At 43.9% G+C, this 19,470-nt stretch overlaps 1 protein-coding gene across 1 annotated transcript in view; it reads right to left on the bottom strand.

The window, feature by feature from the left end:
• DMRT1 (doublesex and mab-3 related transcription factor 1) overlaps positions 1–18,437 on the bottom strand; it is a 97,502-nt gene extending 79,065 nt beyond the window's left edge. Inside the window, exons 1-2 of the mRNA XM_037061668.1 lie at positions 18,102–18,437; positions 14,695–14,878 (exon numbers count right to left, since the gene is read on the bottom strand). Coding sequence (XP_036917563.1) covers positions 14,695–14,878; positions 18,102–18,437 — 520 coding nt within the window. The remainder of the gene's footprint in view (positions 1–14,694; positions 14,879–18,101) is intronic.
• Positions 18,438–19,470: the final 1,033 nt, after the last annotated feature.

Genomic DNA, 19,470 nt, shown 5'->3' with positions numbered 1-19,470 from the left:
AGGAATTGCATAAATATCTTACTGGAGCACCACAATGATCCTGCCAGACAAACTGGGCAGATGTTATTTTATCCACTTACCCTGTGAAGAAACAGACAAAGGAAATAAGTAAACTGCTCAAAATCAGAGAGGTGGTAAGTAACTGGGCTATGTTTCTGGACTCTAAATTTCAGGGCTTTTTCTGTGACATGGAGTTTCCTCCCCAGGCACAATGTTACCAAGGTAACAGCAAAACTCTTTTTCCAGGTGTCCTCAAGCTTCGAGACCTTGAGTCAACCTCCCACCCGCATACACCACTCTCTCAGCGGGGGAAGCCTGGCACTGCTGTGTGGTAACGACAGCTCATCCAGGGAGAACACACCCCTGAATGTGTCCCCCATCAATCAAAGCAAGCAGTAAAATTACACTAAATAGTTGACTGATAGCGCGTGCACTCTAAGCTCATGTAACGTTAGTAATAAGAAGGTTAATCTCTAATAACCAGAATATCTGCCTAGACAGTATACCTATTCAGTCCTGCCGTACCCGTTAATTTTATACCAAATGGTAAAACAGAAACTTCTAGGTCATAACACCGGCCATGATTGTGAAATGCTTCAATCATTGGGGCTGTCATCTTAACTTGAGATCTGCCCATGGTTAACTGAAATAAGGAGAAGTTGGAAGAATACAAAGAGATCAAGGTTTAGCTGTTCTACTGTGGCCACTCTGACTTTGGTCTAGCTAATGATCCTCTAATCAGGAACTAGAAGAATCACAGGCTTCTGCTCCTCTGCTTGACCTTCAAAACATGCAGTGACCAGGGCTCAGTCCTTGGGCTTCTCCCCCCTCTGCAGTCTGTCTCATCCAGTCGCAGGGTTTGAAATACCAAGAAGTGCGGTGGGGGTGTGGGGAGGGGTAGGGTTACAACTGATGTCACAAAGGGCCAACCTCTATAATAAATAAGGACCCCCTAGATATGAGGGGAGATTCAATAGAGAAATGAACTAAAGATGATTCACAGAAAAAAGTACAATAAATGCATGAAAAAACTGTTCAGCCTCACTAACAAAGAAAACAGGGATTATAAACTATATTAATTATATTTGTGTGCCATTGCTATATAACAAATTACCGCAAGTGTAGTGGCTTAAAACAACACACACTGTCACCTGTGCATCTGCGCATCTGTAGTGTGACCCAGGTCTCTCTAGGCTGAAAAGCAAGGCGTCCGCTGGGCTGCACGCCTTTTTGGAGGCTCTAGGGGAAGATCTGCTTCCTTCCTCACTCAGGCTGCTGACAGAATTCAGTTCCTTGCAGTTGTAGGACCAAGGTCCCGTTTCCTTGCTGGCTGTTGGCTCAGGGCTGTTCCCGGCTTCTACAGAACTCCTGATTCTTTGGCTTGGAGTCCCTTCCTCCATCTTCAGAGCCAGCTATGGTGGGTCAAGACTCTCTCACACCTCAAGACTCACCTTCTCCTGTGTTTTCTTCTGTTGTGGCATCTCTGGGGCAGCCAGGTAAGGTTCTCCACTTCTGAGGATTCATGCCATTAAAATGAGCCCACCTGGAGAATCGAGGATCATCTCCCATCTCAGGATCCTTGACTCCATCACATTTGCAAATTTCCTTTGGCCACATAAGATAACGTCCCAGGACTGAGGTGTGGCCATCCCTGGGGGCCACCACTCTAATGACCATACGATCAAACAATGCCTCACCTTCCAGACTGGCACAGCCCCACTGTCAACCCAGTACTGGCCATGCTGTGGCAATGCTGCTCTGGGGAAGACTGCCATTGATGACATCTACCAAATTACATGTAAATTTGCCTCTAAAATCGCCACTACTTCATTCCATCTTCACTACCACCACTCCAGTCCAAGTTGTCCCCTGTCCCTGGGCAACTGCACAACTTTCACTTCCATCCCTTCCACCTTCACTCCACACAGCAGGGGAGAGATATTTTTTAAAATTAGAACAGCCCTGGCTGGTGCGGCTCAGTTGGGTGGGCACTGCCCTGCAAGAGGAAGTGTCACAAGTTTGATTCCTGGTCAGGGCATACGCATGGGTCGTGAGTCCGGTCCCCAGTTGGGGTTGCACAGGAGAGGCAACTATTCGATGTTTCTCACATAGATGTTTCCTTCCTTCTCTTTCTGCCTCCCTTACCCTCTCTAAAAATAAATAGTCTTTTTTAATGTAAATCAGATCATGCCATTCACTGCTTCAACACTCCAATGACTTTGCATTGCACTCAAAATAAAATCCCAACTCCTTCCTGGCCTCCGAGGCCCTGGGAGCTGCAGCCCCGGTGGCAGCACCCCAGCATTCTGGCCAACTTCTTGTTCCAACGAGTTCGCGCCTTGCTGCACCCCCTGCCTCCCAGACCTTGAGTGTGGTGGCTCACTACCACTGGGGCTTAGCTCCAATTTAATCTCCTTAGAGAAGCCCCCTTTCCCTAACCACCCCGCCAAACAGCCACTGTTCTTCCAAACGCTTCCACTGTATCACTTTATCTTTCTTCACCGCACTTACCGCTCTCTGAATACATCTCACTTATTTACTGGTGTACTTGCTTATCAACAGTGCCACTGTTTGATATGCAAGGCCCATGAGGGACAGATGCTTCTGCACTGCTGTATATCCCATGCTTAGAAAAGGGTCTGGCCCACAGCAGTCACACAGTGAACAGTTGTTAAATGAGCAAAAAAAGGAACAGAAAAACAGAAGAAGGGAGGAAGGGGATACGCTCAGTTCAGTTTAGCACTTATTGGTGTTTGATGTTTCCCTGTATTGACACTATTCAATGTTTTAGATAAACCTCAAACCTCAGGACCACAGTTAAGGGGTAATGAAAAATAGGGAATAGTCTTATAAGTGCTGAAATCAATACCAAAAGTCATCTGTTAGCATACACTGGGCTGAACTCATATTGAATGGCAGAAGCAATACCTGAGAACTCCAATGAGAATCAGAAAATTTGCTATCATCATAATACTAGATTAATATTTTCTTTGACAAACCACGTATTCAGTTAATTTTAAGAGTTTATTCTGCATTTTTTTCTGGAAAGCATGATTAGAGTTGTTGTACTATAAAACCAGATTAGGGGTTGTACAGTCCACCGAAAGGCATAAGAGATGAGAGTGGACTGGGTCCAAATGTAAATCTGGTTCAGCAACAAGAAGCAGTATTTATGTGAATTTTCTTAGGAGAATCAAAAAGATTGCCATGTTGAATTTTTTCCTAAGGTGAAAAGACAAGACACTTTCTGACTGAGACATGTAGATCTGCACTTACATAGTTGTCTGTAACAACGGCAAAAGGAACCCTGGAAAGTCAAGAACCAATGAGACAGCAGCAGGAACCACAAGGGGACCACGGGCACACCTAGCCTGCTTCCTCTGCCTCACAGCGCAACACGGCGCGCTCCCAGGCTCTGAGTCCAGATCATCTGGCAGAGGTAGAGAATTTACAGAATGCTGCCTAAGGTGTTAGCTGACATTCCCCTGTGCACCCCTCCCTGTAAATCTCGGTCCTTTGAGAAACTTCAGAGTCCTCATTATCTCAGAAGTACAGATTAGAGCAGTGTATGAAACAAAGAGAGAAGTCAGCAATAAAGCAAAAATTTAGGGGCTGGGAGAAGAAGAAAGAGAGGAAAGAAAGGATGCTGGCAGAGATAAAAGGAATCATTTTATCTCATGTGACTCTACAGGTGATTTCAAAGGCCAAGAAGCTTTGAAGAAAGCTGACTTAGCAAAAACAACAGATGGGTCAGAAAAGTGTCCAGGAGATTCAAAGAGTAAAAAGTGGCTGAGGGGGTGGTCAATGGACAGGGTCACTGGACCATCAGATGACCATGAATCCATGGTTCAAGTCCGGGGCGATCTTGTGGAACAGGCAAGTGAAGACGATGACACAGATGAGCTTTCTGACATTCCAAACTTCCTACAGCAGCAAACGCAAGGCTGTATCATGCTATGACACCTAGTATTGCCATCTACTAAAATACTCCAATGCCATGACCAGCTGTTGGCAATAAATTCTAAGACAGTCTTTGAAAGATAACAATTATTCTTGCCAAGTTTCTAGGGCAAAAGAATTCTCTCTCCCTCGTTCTGAGGAAATGCCTGTCACCCAACATCTGAAAAGTTGCTTTAGCCCTTCAGAAACAAACCAGTATTTCTACAGGCCAATAATACAACAAAGAAAGCCCACTGCCAGGTCCCTTCATGGTTTACTTCCTTCAACACTGTTCCTTTCCCTACTCACTGTTCCTTTCCATTTTACTCATGATCACAAGTATATGTGATCATGAGTAAAATAGAAAAACTCCTGAAATACTGAATATCAACAAATTTCTAGTGATAATAAAATGTAAACCTACAAAATCTTCTATGATCTAAACTTCTCATCATCAGAGACTCTCGTCTTGTATCTACTGTTTGCTAGAACGAAGGCCTCTTATCCTTTAATTTTAAAAAACTTAAACTTGAATTTTCTGGAGCCCTCACACACTGCTGGCAGAAATGCAAAATAGTGCACCCTCTTTGGAAAACATACTGGCAGTTCTTTAAAGACAAAGGTTAAAAACAAAGTATTAACATATAACTCAGTGATTCCACTCCTCGGGAGAGACCTGAGAGAATGAAACACATATTCAGACAAAAACCAGACAAAAATTTTATAGAGGCATTACTCATAATAGGAAAAAAGTGTAAGCAATAAAAATGTACATCAGCTAATGAATAAAAAAGCAAAATATGATAGATCCATAAAATGGAATATTGTTTAGTTAAAAAATAGGAATGACAAGCACATGCTACTACATGGATGAGCCTTGAAAGAACTATGCAAGTAAAAGAAGCCAAACACACAAAAAATCACACATCATGATTCCATGTATTTAAAATGTCCAGAATCGGCAAACCTAGAGACAAAGTAGATTAGTGGTTGCCCAGGGCTGGTACGGGGAGTGACTGCTAACGGGCACAGTTTCTTTCAGGAGACAAAAATGATCCACAATTAGATAGTGGTGATCATTGCAAACTCCAGGAATTCACTAAAAAACAATGGATTGTACACTTCCAATAGAGGTATAGCATATGAATTACACCTTAAGCTGTTAAATTATGTTTTAATGTTTAGCCACTTAAAACTCCACATTTACAAAAATTACAAAACAAAATTGCATATCGAAAATCAATGATTTTACTCTGATAGCTGCAGGCTGGTTCATGATCATGAGTCTAGTATTTTAAAGCACAACCTCAAACTTAACCATTGTTATTCAGTTAGCATTTACTATAAAGCCGGGTTCTGCACTATGCACGTGAAAAAATGCAATCCCTGCTCTAAATGTTATATTTTTATAAGAGAGATATAAATGTAAACCAATCAGATATTTTCATGTCTTTTACATATGCTGGTTACGAAACTAATTTCTGACTTTAAACCCTCTATCTACCATTTTTGTGACTCTACTTTCTAAATTTTCTCTCTAGTCAAGGGTAGACCAATAGGCTTCTTTCTGTGTACTCTGTTCTTGTAACTACTTTACAGAAATACTGTTTACAGAGCGTATCAGACCAACTAATTGCTATATTTGACATGTAAGCAAGGACTGCCCTTCAAATAAATAATATTGACCAAGGCTACTTAAAACAATAGACTATTAAAATGACCAATACCATTAATGTTAAGCACCAACTGTTGCTTCAGTTTTAGGAGTTTTGTTTTGTTAGAAATCCTGGAAATTTCTTTGGCTCTGAAAAGTAAAACTGGGGAATGCTTTTATCTAGAGGCATTTTTAAACCAAGTATCTGTACTTCCTATTCTGAAATTGAGAACTCTAAAATCAAACGGAGCTCACTCATCTTAGCAGCCAGAATCATTCAAAAATAAACTCTCACACCAATGTGGGTAAAACATTTTTGTTGTTCACTTGAATGAAGAGCTTTTTTTCTATGCAGTACTGGGAAACTGCAAATACAAAAATTGAATTGTATATTATTTTACTTTAAGAACATTTTCTTGATTACGCTATTACAATTTTTCCATTTTTTTCCTTTTATCCCCCCTCAGCCCTGTACCCACCAACCCTCCAGCATTCCCCCCTTACTTTCTGTATATACAAGTTCTTTGACTTCTGTTTCCTATGCCATTCTCAATCCCTCACTGTACAGTTTGTGGCTATTGATTATGCTTTATTCCCTTTACCTTCCTCCCCCACTCTCCCCCTCCCCCTCCCCACTGAAAAGCCTCCATGTGATCTCCATCTCTCTGGTTCTGTTCCTGTTCTAGTTGTTTGTTTAGTTTTTGTTTTTTAGGTTCAGTTGTTGATAGTTGTGAGTTTGTTGTCATTTTACTGATCATAGTTTTTTATCTTCTATTTCTTAGAGAAGTCTCTTTAACATTTCATTTAATAAGGGCTTGGTGATGATGAACACCTTTTACTTGACCTTATCTGGGAAGCACTTTATCTGCCCTTCCATTTTAAATGATAGCTTTGCTGGATAGAGTCATCTCGGATGCAGGTCCTTGCCTTTCATGACTTTGAATATTTCTTTCCAGCCCCTTCTTGCCTATAAGGTTTCTTTTGAGAAATCAGCTGACAGTCTTATGAGCACTCCGTTGTAGGTAACTGTCTCCCTTCCTCTTGTAGCTTTTAAGATTCTCTCTTTATCTTTAATGTTGGGTAACTTAATGATGATGTGGTTTGGTGTGTTCTCCCTTAAGTCCAATTTCTTTTGAGACTCACTGGGCTTCCTGGACTTACTGAAAGTCTATCTCCTTCACCAGATGGGGGAAGTCTTCCTTCATTATTTGTTCAAATAAATTTTCATTTGTTCTTCCTTTTGGCACCCCTATGATTCGGATGTTGGAATGCTTAAAGTGGTCCTGGAGGTTCCTAAGCTTCTCCTCATTTTTTTGAATTCTTGTTTCCTCATTCTGTTCCAGTTGGATGTTTATTTCTTTTTGTTCCGAATCATTGATCTGAGTCCTGGTTTCCTTCTCTTCACTCTAAAGACCCTGTATATTCTGGGCCCTGGCTGGTGTAGCTCAGTGGATTGAGTGCAGGCCTGTGAACCACACGATCGCAGTTCGATTCCCAGTCAGGGCACATGCCTGGGTTGCAGGCCAGTTCCCAGCAGGGGACGCACCAGAGGCAACCATACATTGATATTTCTCTCCCTCTCTCCTTCCCTTCCCATCTAAAGATAAATAAATAAATTTTTTTTAAAAAGACCCTGTATATTTTGCTTTATTTCACTTTGGGTAGACTTCATTTCTTCCTTCATTTTGCGACTGAGCTCAACCATTTCTGTGAGCATCCTGATTAATCAGTGTTTTGAACTTTGCATCAGATAGGATGGCTATCCCCTTGTCAGTTAGCTCTTTTTCTGGTGTTTTGGTCTGTTCTTTCATTTCAGCCATATTTCTTCGTCTTGGCGCACCTGTATGTTGTAAGGGGCAGGGCCTGAGGAATCCGCCCAGGTGAGGCCACTCTCTTCGCTGCACAGTTGCCCTGCACGCAGGGAGGGTCAGAGAGGGACAGTGCAGCTCACATGCCCACTCTAGCTCTACTCCCCGACGGGCTCTCTCCTGGGAGACTGGGAGTTCCTGCCACCGTGGCAACCCCCACAGTAGTTCACAGCCAGTTTTGAACCTTTAGTTCCCCATTCAGCCAGCCCTGCCTCGCCCGTGCGGCCCGCCACTTTGCCGTGCATCCTCTCCACTCAGCTGCCTGTCTCCCATCTCCGTCCCTCCTACTGGTCTGGGTGAATGTCTCTTTCACTCTTTGATTCTTGGAGTTCCATGCGGTTTGATTTTCTGGCACTTCTGGGTGTTTATTATTTTTAGATTGGTTGTTATCCTTCTTTTGGTTGTGCAAGGAAGCAAAGCATTTCTACCTGTGTCTCCATCTTGGCTGGAACTCCAGAAGTGTATTTTAAATTTAAATAATTCCACAGAGGGTTTTGCAGGCAGTGAAATTACTCTGTGTAATACTATAATAGTGGGTACGTGTAACCATAAATTTGTCCAAACCCACAAATATACTACACAAGACTGAACCCTAAAGCTAAGTATGGACTTGGGGTGACTATGATGTGTCAGTGTAGGTCATCGATTGTAACAAACACAGCACTCTTGACGGGGTGTTGGTAATGGGGGAAGCTGTGCGTGTGGCAGGCAGGGGATACATGGGAAAACTCTATACATTCCTCTCAAGTTCACTGTCAACCTATTAACTGCTCTGAAGCAGAGCTTATTTTTGAAACAGACTCATAGAGAACAGACTGACGGCTGTCAGAAAAGAGGGGTGGGGGACTGACTGAAAAAAGGTGAGTAGATTAAGTACAAAAAAGAAAGAAAAACAACTCATGGACACAGACAACAGCATGGTGATTACCAAAGGGAAAGAGGGGCGGGGAGACCAAAGAGGGCGATGGGGGATAAACGGTGATGGAAGGGGACTTGACTTAGCGCGGTGAACACACAACATGGAGATGACGTATCACAGGATTGTCCACCTGAAACCTATATAATTTTATTTTATTAAACAGTATCACCTCAATAAATGCAATTTTTTAAAAAAAGAATAGTTTATTTTCTTAACTTAAAAACTCAGTATCTGCCCTGGCTGGTACACTCAGCTCAGTGGATTGAGCGCAGGCCTGCGAACCACACAATCGCAGTTCGATTCCCAGTCAGGGCACATGCCTGGGTTGCAGGCCAGTTCCCAGTTCCCGGCAGGGGACGCACGAGAGGCAACCACACATTGATATTTCTCTCTCTCTCTCTCCTTCCCCTCTAAGATAAATAAATAAAATCTTTAAAAAATTTTAAAAAACAACTCAGTATCTTTGTTAATTTATCAGCCACATTTCTAATTGGTAAAAAGTTCATGAGCACATTACTCCATTTTCAAGCTACTACATTTCATCTTTATAAAGCACTTACACACTTAGAACACACACACAACACAAAGTGTTCCCCTACCTTGTGTGCCTGCCTGCCTCCTCTCTGTCTTTCCCCCACCCCAGAAGTGGAATGACTGAGGAAGAGGAGAAGTGAGGAGGGGGCCCACCATTATAAGACACAGACCTGACTGGTCCTTCCAACAGGGGAAAGGTGAGTGAGAGTGGGCCACAGGCCATAGGAGGCTGGGCTGCCCAGGGAAAGCCCAAGACAGCAGGACATGGTTTGATGTGGGGGAGTGTGAATGTGGGGTGTGTGTGTGTGTGTGTGTGTGTGTGTAAGTCCACGGTGCTCCAGAAGGGAGGGCCCAGGGGTGATAACATTCAGGTCCTTACTTACAAAGGATACACATACAGAACCAAATGATCTACAAAGCAACCCTTCATCTGACAGCTCGACACAGAAAGACAAAGAACCAGGCAGACCTAGTGTAGGCACTGGGTCAGACAGCAACCTACTAGCTGCACAGGAACATGAAAGAACAGCAGAATATAAAATAAAATAAACATGCCCTGGCTTGTGTGCCTCAGTGGATTGAGCACTGGCCTGTGAACCAAAGGGTCACTGGTTCGATTCCCAGTGTAAGGTACATGCCTTAGTTGAGGGCCAGGTCCCCAGTATGGGGCGTGTAAGAGGCAAGCACACATTAATGTTTCTCTCCCTCCCTTCCCCTCTCTAGAAATAAATAAAATTTTTAAAAATAAAATAAAACAAACCAGAGCCCAAGAGGAAGAATGCTTGAGAGGTTTTTTTTTCAGGTAAGTTCATAACTTTTAAAATAAGAAATACATACATTTTATCCTAAAATTAAAAAAGTAAAACCACAGAGATAATGCTGAAGTTACTGCTAATTCATAGTCTTTTATATGCCAAAATGCTCACCGTTTTTTTCTGGGTGCCCCCAAAATGACTGGAACTATTTAGTATCTATCAATACTGCACCTGCTGACATCTGATCCTGCTAGTATAAGAAATGAACAGGGCATTTCTTCAAAAGCCTATTTCTTCCTCAGTAATACCCACAATCGTAGATAAAAATAACAAAAATCTTTTATACCCATTATTTGAGGAAGCTTCGGTCACTTTTGACTCTTTCTAGTGTACACGGCCAGTTCTCCAGTAAATGAAACAACAGTTTGGTAAGTCCCTCTGCTTCCTAGGGTCCTTACAGAATTCAGCCAATAATCTTGGCGATAATTCCTAGGAATTTCTCACTCCCATTTTTGGCACTTTCAAGAAGCCACAAGGAGAAAACTTCAAGGGCATGAAAATCTACTGAATTTCATTAGGCTACTGCCCTGTAGACACTAAACACGAAGTATGAGAAAGAAGAGGTTAGCAGCGTGCCCCCGGTGAGCCAGGAGTGCAGGTTCTGCCGCTCCGTGCATGACAGCTCCTCCTGCCGTCACTGCGTCATTCAAATCCTAGCCTCCCACATCTACGTAACTGAATAGTAGGCCATTAAAAGATCCCAAGCGGTTTTAAATGAAAAAAATTTAAAGACTTCCAGGTGCAAACAAGACACTCCCACTATGTTAAATGTATACATATACATACATGTATGAAAATGACCAATGGACACATGAGTTTGTGCACGCAGCGTACAAACCTGAAATGACAGGAGAGGCCTGCAGGTTGGAATTGGAAGAACAATGACCTTTCGCTGGACGTTTTTATACTCTACAAATAAGTAGTATTTGCCTGTGGAAAGTTACACCTTATTTTAAATAAATCCTACTCTCTGGAAATTTAATATGAGCTACATATTTGTTAGCAGCAAGCTAAGAAGTCAGGCACCATGTGCTGCGTAAAACTTAAAGAACACTCTCTCTGTCTGTCTGTTTCTCTATTTCTTTCTCTCCCAGTTCGCCACCCCCCTCTTTGTATTAATATAGTTTAATGCTATTGGCATTTGTTTTCCTCTTGCTCACAACCCAGTCCACTCCAGAAGTTGCGAATCCCGACTCAGGAGCTTTAGTGGAAGTTCAGTGAGTGATGCATCTGAGGCTCTTGCCACTCTAGGGCGAGTAGGTGAGGGAGGAGCTCATCACCTTCGGTGGGCAAAGCCTCCAGAGCGATGCCCCCCACCCACACCTGAGCACATGAGCGCAACACACCGTTGGCTTCCACATTTTCCTCCCTCTGAGTGTTGATTCAAGACTCCAAAGTGACTGCAAGGTCTACTGAGGTCAAAGAAGGGAGTCCGGTCACATCCTCCTTGACCTTGACCCTTCTATCTTGCTTTCTCACTGCTTCAATTTGTAATTGTCCCTTAATGCTACTCTGAAATACCGTGGGAGAACTGCTCTGTCAGTCAGAACTCCATCTGGCCTGAAACCCTTCTCTAAAGCTCTGCAGTACAAAGCTCCGCTGCCCTGGGGTACACAGTCAAACTCTGACACCCCTTCCTCCAAGGCGGAATGCAGGGCAGCAGGCTAGACAAGCTCACGGATGGTGCCCTACAAATGCCCAGCATTTACCCATCACTCTTCCTGCCTTTCTCCCCAGGGAAGACCAGTGGCTTCAGCCTTCTATACTATCAGACAATGGCAGAGAATTTTGCCTCTACCATTGTTCTTATTGCCCATTACTCCTAAGTCCCCTCTGAGGATTAAACCATGCCTCTACTCACAATTGCACGGCTGCCTTTCCAAAGAAACAGGGCAACTGTTCCCACAGCCTCTCTCACAGGCAGTTAACGGAAAATCCACGGGCACTGGGACTGGACAGGCCTGTACTGAATCCTAGCTCCGCCCATCTTTATTCGGAGGCAGTTTCCTTACTGTTGGTTTCCTTGTTGGTTAAATGGGAACAATTCCTACCTTCCAAGTTGTTTGTGAATATAATTCCTCTCTCTACTCCTCTGACACACCCAGTTCCCATTCAGCCCTCCAGCTAAATCCACCAGATCAACCCTGACCAGATATGTGTTATTTGGTAATTAACTTCAGACAAAGCTTAAACTCCCAAAGTGTAAAGATCATATTTGTGACATACTCCTTCGTTCCTTTGAAAAGAAAAGTTTGGAAGCTGTTGTAAGTATATGAGAAATAATACCATCCCCTCTGTTAACTACAGAACCTATCACCCCAGTAACACACCGTGAAGAGACAGACACACCTATCCGCAATGCAGAAATTACAGTTCCACCACCCACCCATTTTCTTTTTTTTTTAAGATTTTATTTATTTATCTTTAAAGGGGAAGGGAAGGAGAGAAACATCAATATATGGTTGCCTCTCGTGAGTCCCCTGCTGGGAAAGGGCCTGCAACCCAGGCGTGTACCCTGACTGGGAATCAACCGCGATCGTGTGGTTCGCAGGCCCGCGCTCAATCCACTGAGCTACACCAGCCAGGGCCCACCCGTTTTCTTTGGTGCCTGCTACCTTCTTCTTCATAGTGTCAAGACCCAGAGAATCTCCGAAACCCTTAAAGAATCCCTCTCTCCTGTTTTGAAGAGGAAGCAAGAGGCCCAGAGAACTTCAGTGATTAGTTTGAAGTTACACAGCTAGTTAACGACCGGCAGCTGAGCAACTTTAGCCCTGTGGTTAAGCGCAGCAAACTGAGTAACTCCTGGAAATATTAGTGAAGAGGTACCACGCTGTAAATGCTTTGTTTCACAGAACCTCAGCAGACTCTGTATACACGCTGTAAATCTCAGCACTTGTATTAAGTACATAATATGTGTCTTTATTGCCAGCAGGATTTCACAGATCGTTGGTGGATTTTCTTCGAGATCCTGCATTCTAAACCAGGACCATCAAATGCCCCTCTGTGAGAAAGAGAAGCGCACACTATCCAGCCTGGCACGCCTTCGCGCTCCGTGCCTACTGGGCACTTGCATGTGGCTAGTACAACTGAAGAACTGAGGGTTTTAATTGTGTTTCTATTTTATTGTGGTACAATACACATAAACTTACCATCTTAACCATTTTTAAGTGCAGAGTTCAGTGGTACTAAACACATTTATAATGTGCAATCATCACCACCATCCATCTCCACAGCTCTTTTCACCTGGTGAAACCGAAACTTCATACCAATGATTTTTCAACTGGTGTGAGCAAGGATTTTTAAAACATGTAACACCTGACTATCCAGTTGTGGGCACTGACCACTAACCTCCTTTCCCTTAGACTGTCAAATAAAACAGGACAACAGCCCACACAACAATAACTGTCCAGTGTGAATTAATTATACCTATTTTTGGTCCTATCAGCAAAAAATATATTTCTGGTGTGCTGCAGAATTTTAGTAATTAGTTCAATTGTGCCATGAGATGAAGGTTGAAAATCACTGCTCTCTACCCTCTAAACAGTAACTCTCCCCTGTCACTTCCCCTCAGTCCCTAACAACAACTCTTCTGCTTTCTGTCTATGGGATTCTGACTTCTCTAAGTAGTTAAGTGGAATCACACAGTATTTGTGTTTTTGTGGCTGGCTTATTTCACTTAGCATTATGTCCTCAAGATTCATCCATTTTGTACAGTGTGTCAGAATTTCCTTCCTTTCCAAGGCTGAATAATATTCCACTGTATGTATCTACCACATTTTGCTTATCCATTCATCCACTGATAGACACTGGGCAGCTTCAACATACAGCTATTATTAGTAATCCTGATGTGAACATGGGTGTACAAATATCTCAGGACTCTCCTTATAATTCTTTTGGGTATATAACCAGAAGAGGAATTACTAGATCATATGGTAGTTCTAGTTCCAATTCTGAGGCACCTCCATACTGTTTTCTGTACCAGCTGTACCATTTTACACTCCCACCAACAGAGCAAAATGTCTCCCATTTATCCATATCCTCACCAATGTTGTTGTTTTCTGTTTTTTAATTTTTTTAATATTAGCCATCCTAATGTGTTGGTTGGTATCTCACTGTAGTTTTGATTTGTATTTCCCTAATTATCAGCGATGTTTAGCATCTTTTCACATACTTATTGGCCATTTGTTTACCTTCTTTGGATGCATTTTTACTGTAATTAATTTATACTTAAACAGCCTTATGTGGCTAGGAGTTTCCATACTAGACAGTGCACCCTGATGCCTGAAGTGATTTGGAGGCCCAGTGTTACGTAAGCACAGTGAGCTCTGGAAGCAGATGGACCAATTCAGATACCTTCTAGTTCTGTAGATTTAACTAATCATTTAAACCTCCTACACCTCAGTTTTCATATGTGTAAAATAGGACTAACACCTCCTACTTCTGAGAATGAAATGAAGTGAATTAACGTACATGTGACCCCTGGTACAGTCTCTGTATGTGGGGGAGAGAATTTAAGCCAAAGGGAGATGCCTTCCCTCACTCCCTAGTCCCCAATGAAACTTGACCCAAATGAATTGCAGTCATTTGCCAGGAAAATGGAAGTTCAGTTCTAGAAAACAAGGATCTTTGGCTCTCACTAAAATGACCCCCAAATGCAGAGGTGGACTGAGATGAAGTCTGGAAAATCTCACTCCTCTGGTATTCTGTGATTCTGACTCTGTCCAGATTCAGTCTTGGCTAATAACCAATGGAAAAGTAAGGCTGCTGAACTTCCAATTCTAGAATAATGGCCATCTCCTTTGTGAGGCGGCCAAAAACAAACCTTCGGAGGAAGAATCCTTTAAGAAAATCCTCTAAGCTCTGAATATGATGTGTGGCTGAGGAGGCTCCTGAGACTATTTCTGTAGCCATGGCCCTCCTCCCCCCTCATGCCCAGCCACACTGTGGACCCGGCCCCCAGCTCACCTGACACTGTGGTGGTGGGAGTGCTGATCGGTGGAGGCTGCGAGGAGTTGCTGCTCTCAGTCATCAGGCACGGGTTGCTGCCATTGTTCTCTCTCTTGACAAGCAGCTCAGCCGCAGTGGGCAGCGGGATGGGGTGGCTGATCCCCAGTTCCTCCTCCTGGGCCTGCTGCCTTCTCAGGGCCACCTGGAAGCACACGACAGCAGGTCATCCTCCAGCCCACTGCAAGCATCAGGTGGGCAGCTTTGAGAAGACCACTGAAGCCCTGCCCACCCCAGACACGATTCATTAGCTCCAGCCTGAGGTCTGAGAATCTCTTTTCCAGGTAACTATGATGTGCAGCCAAAGCTGAGAAATGGTTTAGAGCCAGTGTCTGGCACACAGCAGGCACTCAAAAAAATGTTCATTAAACAAATGAGTACATAAATTAGAAGGAAATAAGGTTGGTTAGAGAGAATCAGGAAACATGGTAGAGTCAGCCAAGCAGAGGAATTCCACCTGAAAAGAAGTCAGCACAGATAAATTAGAAGGGCAGGAGAACGGGATTACTCACTCCTTCATTCTGCAAATTTGTGAAAAGTCACTGTACTGGGAACAGCAATCAGCAAGATTGGACTGGGTCCCAAGGTACTACTTTTTAAAAGGAGAAACAGGAGGTAGGCAAACCTGCAACTCAGAGCAGAATGTGGCAACCAGGACAGGAGAGGTACACATCAATTGTACAGAAGAAATTCAGAGACAGAAATAGAGATAACTTCAAGGGTACGAATCAGCCAGAGGTGGGATTGGAATAGGGCTTTGAACATTAGGTTGAGTAGGACTTGCACCAGTAAGGCTAAAGGGGCAGAACAAGGGAACAGAGCGGTTAGGAAAGGCAGCAGCTGCTTAGGACACACTGTGGAGCCATGTTCTCTGATGCGGCGGGAGCGTGTGGAGAAGTGGTGGGGAAAAGGGCTGGATGCCGGTTTTGAAGTCTATGGAGAAGTCCAGGCAGGAAAGGAGGAGATGGAAGGGACCTAATATACCTAAGAAACTTCCCATGGTCTGTCTTCAACAAATCTTTTAAATAACATTGTTAAAGGTTGGAAAAATAGGCGTAAAGAAAAGAAATTGTATTTTTGTTGACTACATTTAACCAAAAAAGGGAGACTTTTTGTTTAAACTGACTCTTGGTGAAAATGAAATGAAAAGGTACTAGTACCTTAGGAGCCCAACACAGGGCAAAAGCTGAAATCAAAAAGGTAAACCAGAAGCAAAACTACAATTTATATATGATTTTAGAGAAATTGTAGTCCCAATTTAGAAAGCTGATTAAGTTGAAAGTCATTTTATTCATTGTAAGAGTCTCCACCTTACAAAAAGAATCCTTAAATAATGAAGATAAAGTAATTCAGTTTAAATCTTGGATTTTCAATTATTAACCAATTAAGTGTAGAAACAAAATAGGAAGGATCTGATCAGACATAATTTAAACATAGCCACAAAGCTGTTAGGCATGTCAATGCCTGCCTATACCTTGATTTACACAAACCCCATTATGTGCACAAAACATATGGAATAGAATGCTTCATAAACTAGAGACACTTTTACAAAGACCTTTCAAGGGTCCTTAGTAAATGTTGTTTAAACAGGGAAGGTGAAGCAACTGATTAAAAAAGACAATTATTTTAGAGTTATATCGAAGATCAATTTCAAACGATTTTAGAAAGAGTAAAAAATGGCCATTACATGGATTTGAAAGGTTTCATCCAGCACAACAGAAGCCTTCTGGTGTGGAAAACACTTAAGTGTCACATTATTAACGTAATTCTGGGTTGTTTTTGTTTTTAACATAACAAATAGCCTTCTCCAAAGTTTGTGCCCCTACTAGTAGAGCTTATTCAAAATTAATGGTCTTACTTGGATAAATATTTTTATTACATTTTGAGGAAAATTCCCCTCCCAAACATACTTTCTACACTATTTAAACCAACAATTAAATGTTCAGAATATCTAACTATAAATACAATTTAAATGTTCATAAGTTTTCTCTAGAAAGCTCATTGTGATACATTTTAATGCTACTCATTTATTGTTTTCATCTGCTATAGATTAAGCTAAAAACTTATAAACCAAGAAAAACAACCTATATTTCCATGACTGCACACACAATCTATGAAACCAAAATATATCTACTTTAAAACACATTTTTAAAAAGGGATGCACGTAAAAGTAAAATCTTTAAGCATCTGCGCACTCCTGTTCAAGCTCTTATCGAAATCGTTTTCAGTGGAGGATATTTACACATTCCCACTTAAAAGTAGCTTCTTGGGTTGGTAAATACTCCGTTGGTAAATGCTTCTTGGGTTATCTTTTCATTTAAAATAACCTTAGAAGGATAAAACAACTTATAGCTGGAAAGAAGGTACAATATTCTCTTCCAAAAATCTTTTTAGGATACCAACAACATTAACTATTTACCCCCTTTTTTTAAATTTCCGTGGTTAAATTACTGTAGTGCTTCTGCCGCTTTAGCGGGGCGGGGGTGGGGTGGAACTCGAACAGACAAAACTTCAAACCCCAGCATTTTTTCCACTGCGCATATTGGGAAAATTTTTAAAATCTTTAAAAACCCTCTTGGCTGTGTTTTAAAAGCATGCACTAAACAATCTGCACTTGAATAACTTTAGTGGAGAGAGCAAGTTTTAAAATGCTAATAAAATTTCCGCAGTGCTCAAAATGGCTGAGGCGTTCAGCCATGACCGGCGCGGCGCGAACACGAAAAGTGCGCCAAGAGCGCAGACACGGCCATGCCATGCTGGCGTCCGTTACAGCGACTTTTCTAGAAAAACCGTTGCCCAACACATTATCCAGATAACCAGCTAAGTTTCTGTTTCGCCAAAACAGGTAGCCCAACCTGACACCCCTCGGAGTTTAAGCGCAACTCTCTTCGTTAGTGCGGAGTCAGGGATCCCTCGGAACCCCCAAAGGGGCGAACCGAGCCACTCTCTGCTGAAAGCCGGGCGAAACCCGCAACTCTACACTGAAGGTTGAGTTCCTGGATCTCGGGGACTCCAGAGCGAACCCGGCGACTTTGCTATGAAAGCAGAATCAGAGATTCTGGGAATTTGGGGGACCTCGCGAAGGGGCGAACTCTGCAACTCTTTGCTAAAGGGCTGGATCTGGATCCCAGGGCCTTCCCGAGCCCAGCGAACCCCACACCACCCTGCTCCGCGGGCGGGATCGGAGACGAGCCCCTCCGAGCGCGGCATAGACGAGTGGCTGGGAGCTCCGAGCGCGAGCGCACCGCAGCTGCCGAGCAACGCTGCCTCCCCTAGCTCCCAAACCCCGGCCCGCAGTGATGCCGGTCAAGTCGGAGCGACTTTATCCAACTATGTTCAGGGCTGAACCCTGGTCCCTGGGGGCTCACCTGAGCGGCCATCACGCGCTGTCTTTCCGCGATCAAGTTGCACTTCTTGCACTGGCAGTCCCGCCACATGCAGAAGCGCTTGTGGCCCTTGAGAGGCGACGCGTAGCCGTGGTTCCGGCATCGAGCGCACTTGGGAAGCCGCGGGGACTTCTTGCTCCCCGCGCCCAGACCGGCTGTCCCCGAGCCGCCGCCACCCCCGCCTCCAGCGCTGGAGGTTCCCAGAAGCTGCCCGCTCGCTTTAGCGAAGCCCCCGGCCTTGCCCTGAGGTGGTGCGCCGGGGGCGTGCGGGGCCTCCGACGGTGCGGAGGGCTTGCTAAATGCATCGTCATTGGGCATGGTGCGCCAAAGACAAGTGCAATTACTCTTTGGTTGCCTCTCCGGTCTGAAGACCGCTGCAGGAGAAGCGCCCAGTGGACGGCTGGTCTCAGGAGAAGGCCCGCAAGCGTGTGCGCGGCAGCCCGAGGTGCAGCTGGAGTGACGCGGTCTGGACTGGCAATGCCCAGAATAGTGGGGGGTTGTGCCCTTTTATATTTTCTTTTGGCGCGCGCGGCGCAGAACTTTTGGATACTTTTAAGAACGTTCCCGGGACTGCCTGGGCGGGAGAGGACGCGGCCACGCCCACCGTCCCCTGACTCTAACCGCAACGCTCCTGTTCTTGTAGGTTTGCACTAGCTGCATACACCGAAGGCATTGCTGCAAGGCTGCTGCACAGGGGGAGCTAGGCTCTCCAAGTTAGGAACAGAGCTTTGCATCATTGCTTGGAGGAGGTGCAGGCCACCCCCTGGGGTCTTGCAGCTCCTTTCCCCCAATGAAGCTATTCCGCAAGTTCCATAGGGCAGACGTTGCCAAAAGCCAACTCAGAAAGTGGTTTCTTTTTCCCTTAAGAGAATTAACTGAGGGTGAAGGCTTGCACAAAAAGTCTCTGCACTTACACAGGCAAATAAGACTCTTAAGTGTGTGGGGCTCATGCCCCCCGAAAATTGGGCCTTTCCCTTCTCCAGTTCCCCTTTCCTGCACCTGCGGCCATTTGCTCACAAGATTTCTATCTGTTGGCTCTAGATAACTTCCATATCTGTAGTTCCAGCCCTTATTGCTTCTCACCCTAAGATTCATATACCTTCTTCCTTTTGAGGCAGAGTCATTTAGGATCTGCAGGCATGAGAAACTTAGCCTTTAAACAAACAAACAAACAAACAAACCTACCTCAGGGTGGGGGAACAAATGCAGACGTTTATCAAAATTCATTCCATACTTAAGATTTTTACATTTTACTGTGTGTATATAATTATACCTCCAAAAAACCCTGGATCATCTTGCACCATTCGTCCCACCCTCACCCTACCCCACCCCCATTTGTCTCTTTCGCTCT

Source organism: Sturnira hondurensis, unplaced genomic scaffold, assembly GCF_014824575.4.
Source record: "Sturnira hondurensis isolate 20B ecotype Veracruz unplaced genomic scaffold, ASM1482457v3 Scaffold0013515, whole genome shotgun sequence".
Lineage (NCBI taxonomy): Eukaryota > Metazoa > Chordata > Mammalia > Chiroptera > Phyllostomidae > Sturnira > Sturnira hondurensis.
Note: the sequence above shows the minus strand (reverse complement) of the source record. Positions and strands in the feature narration are given on the sequence as shown.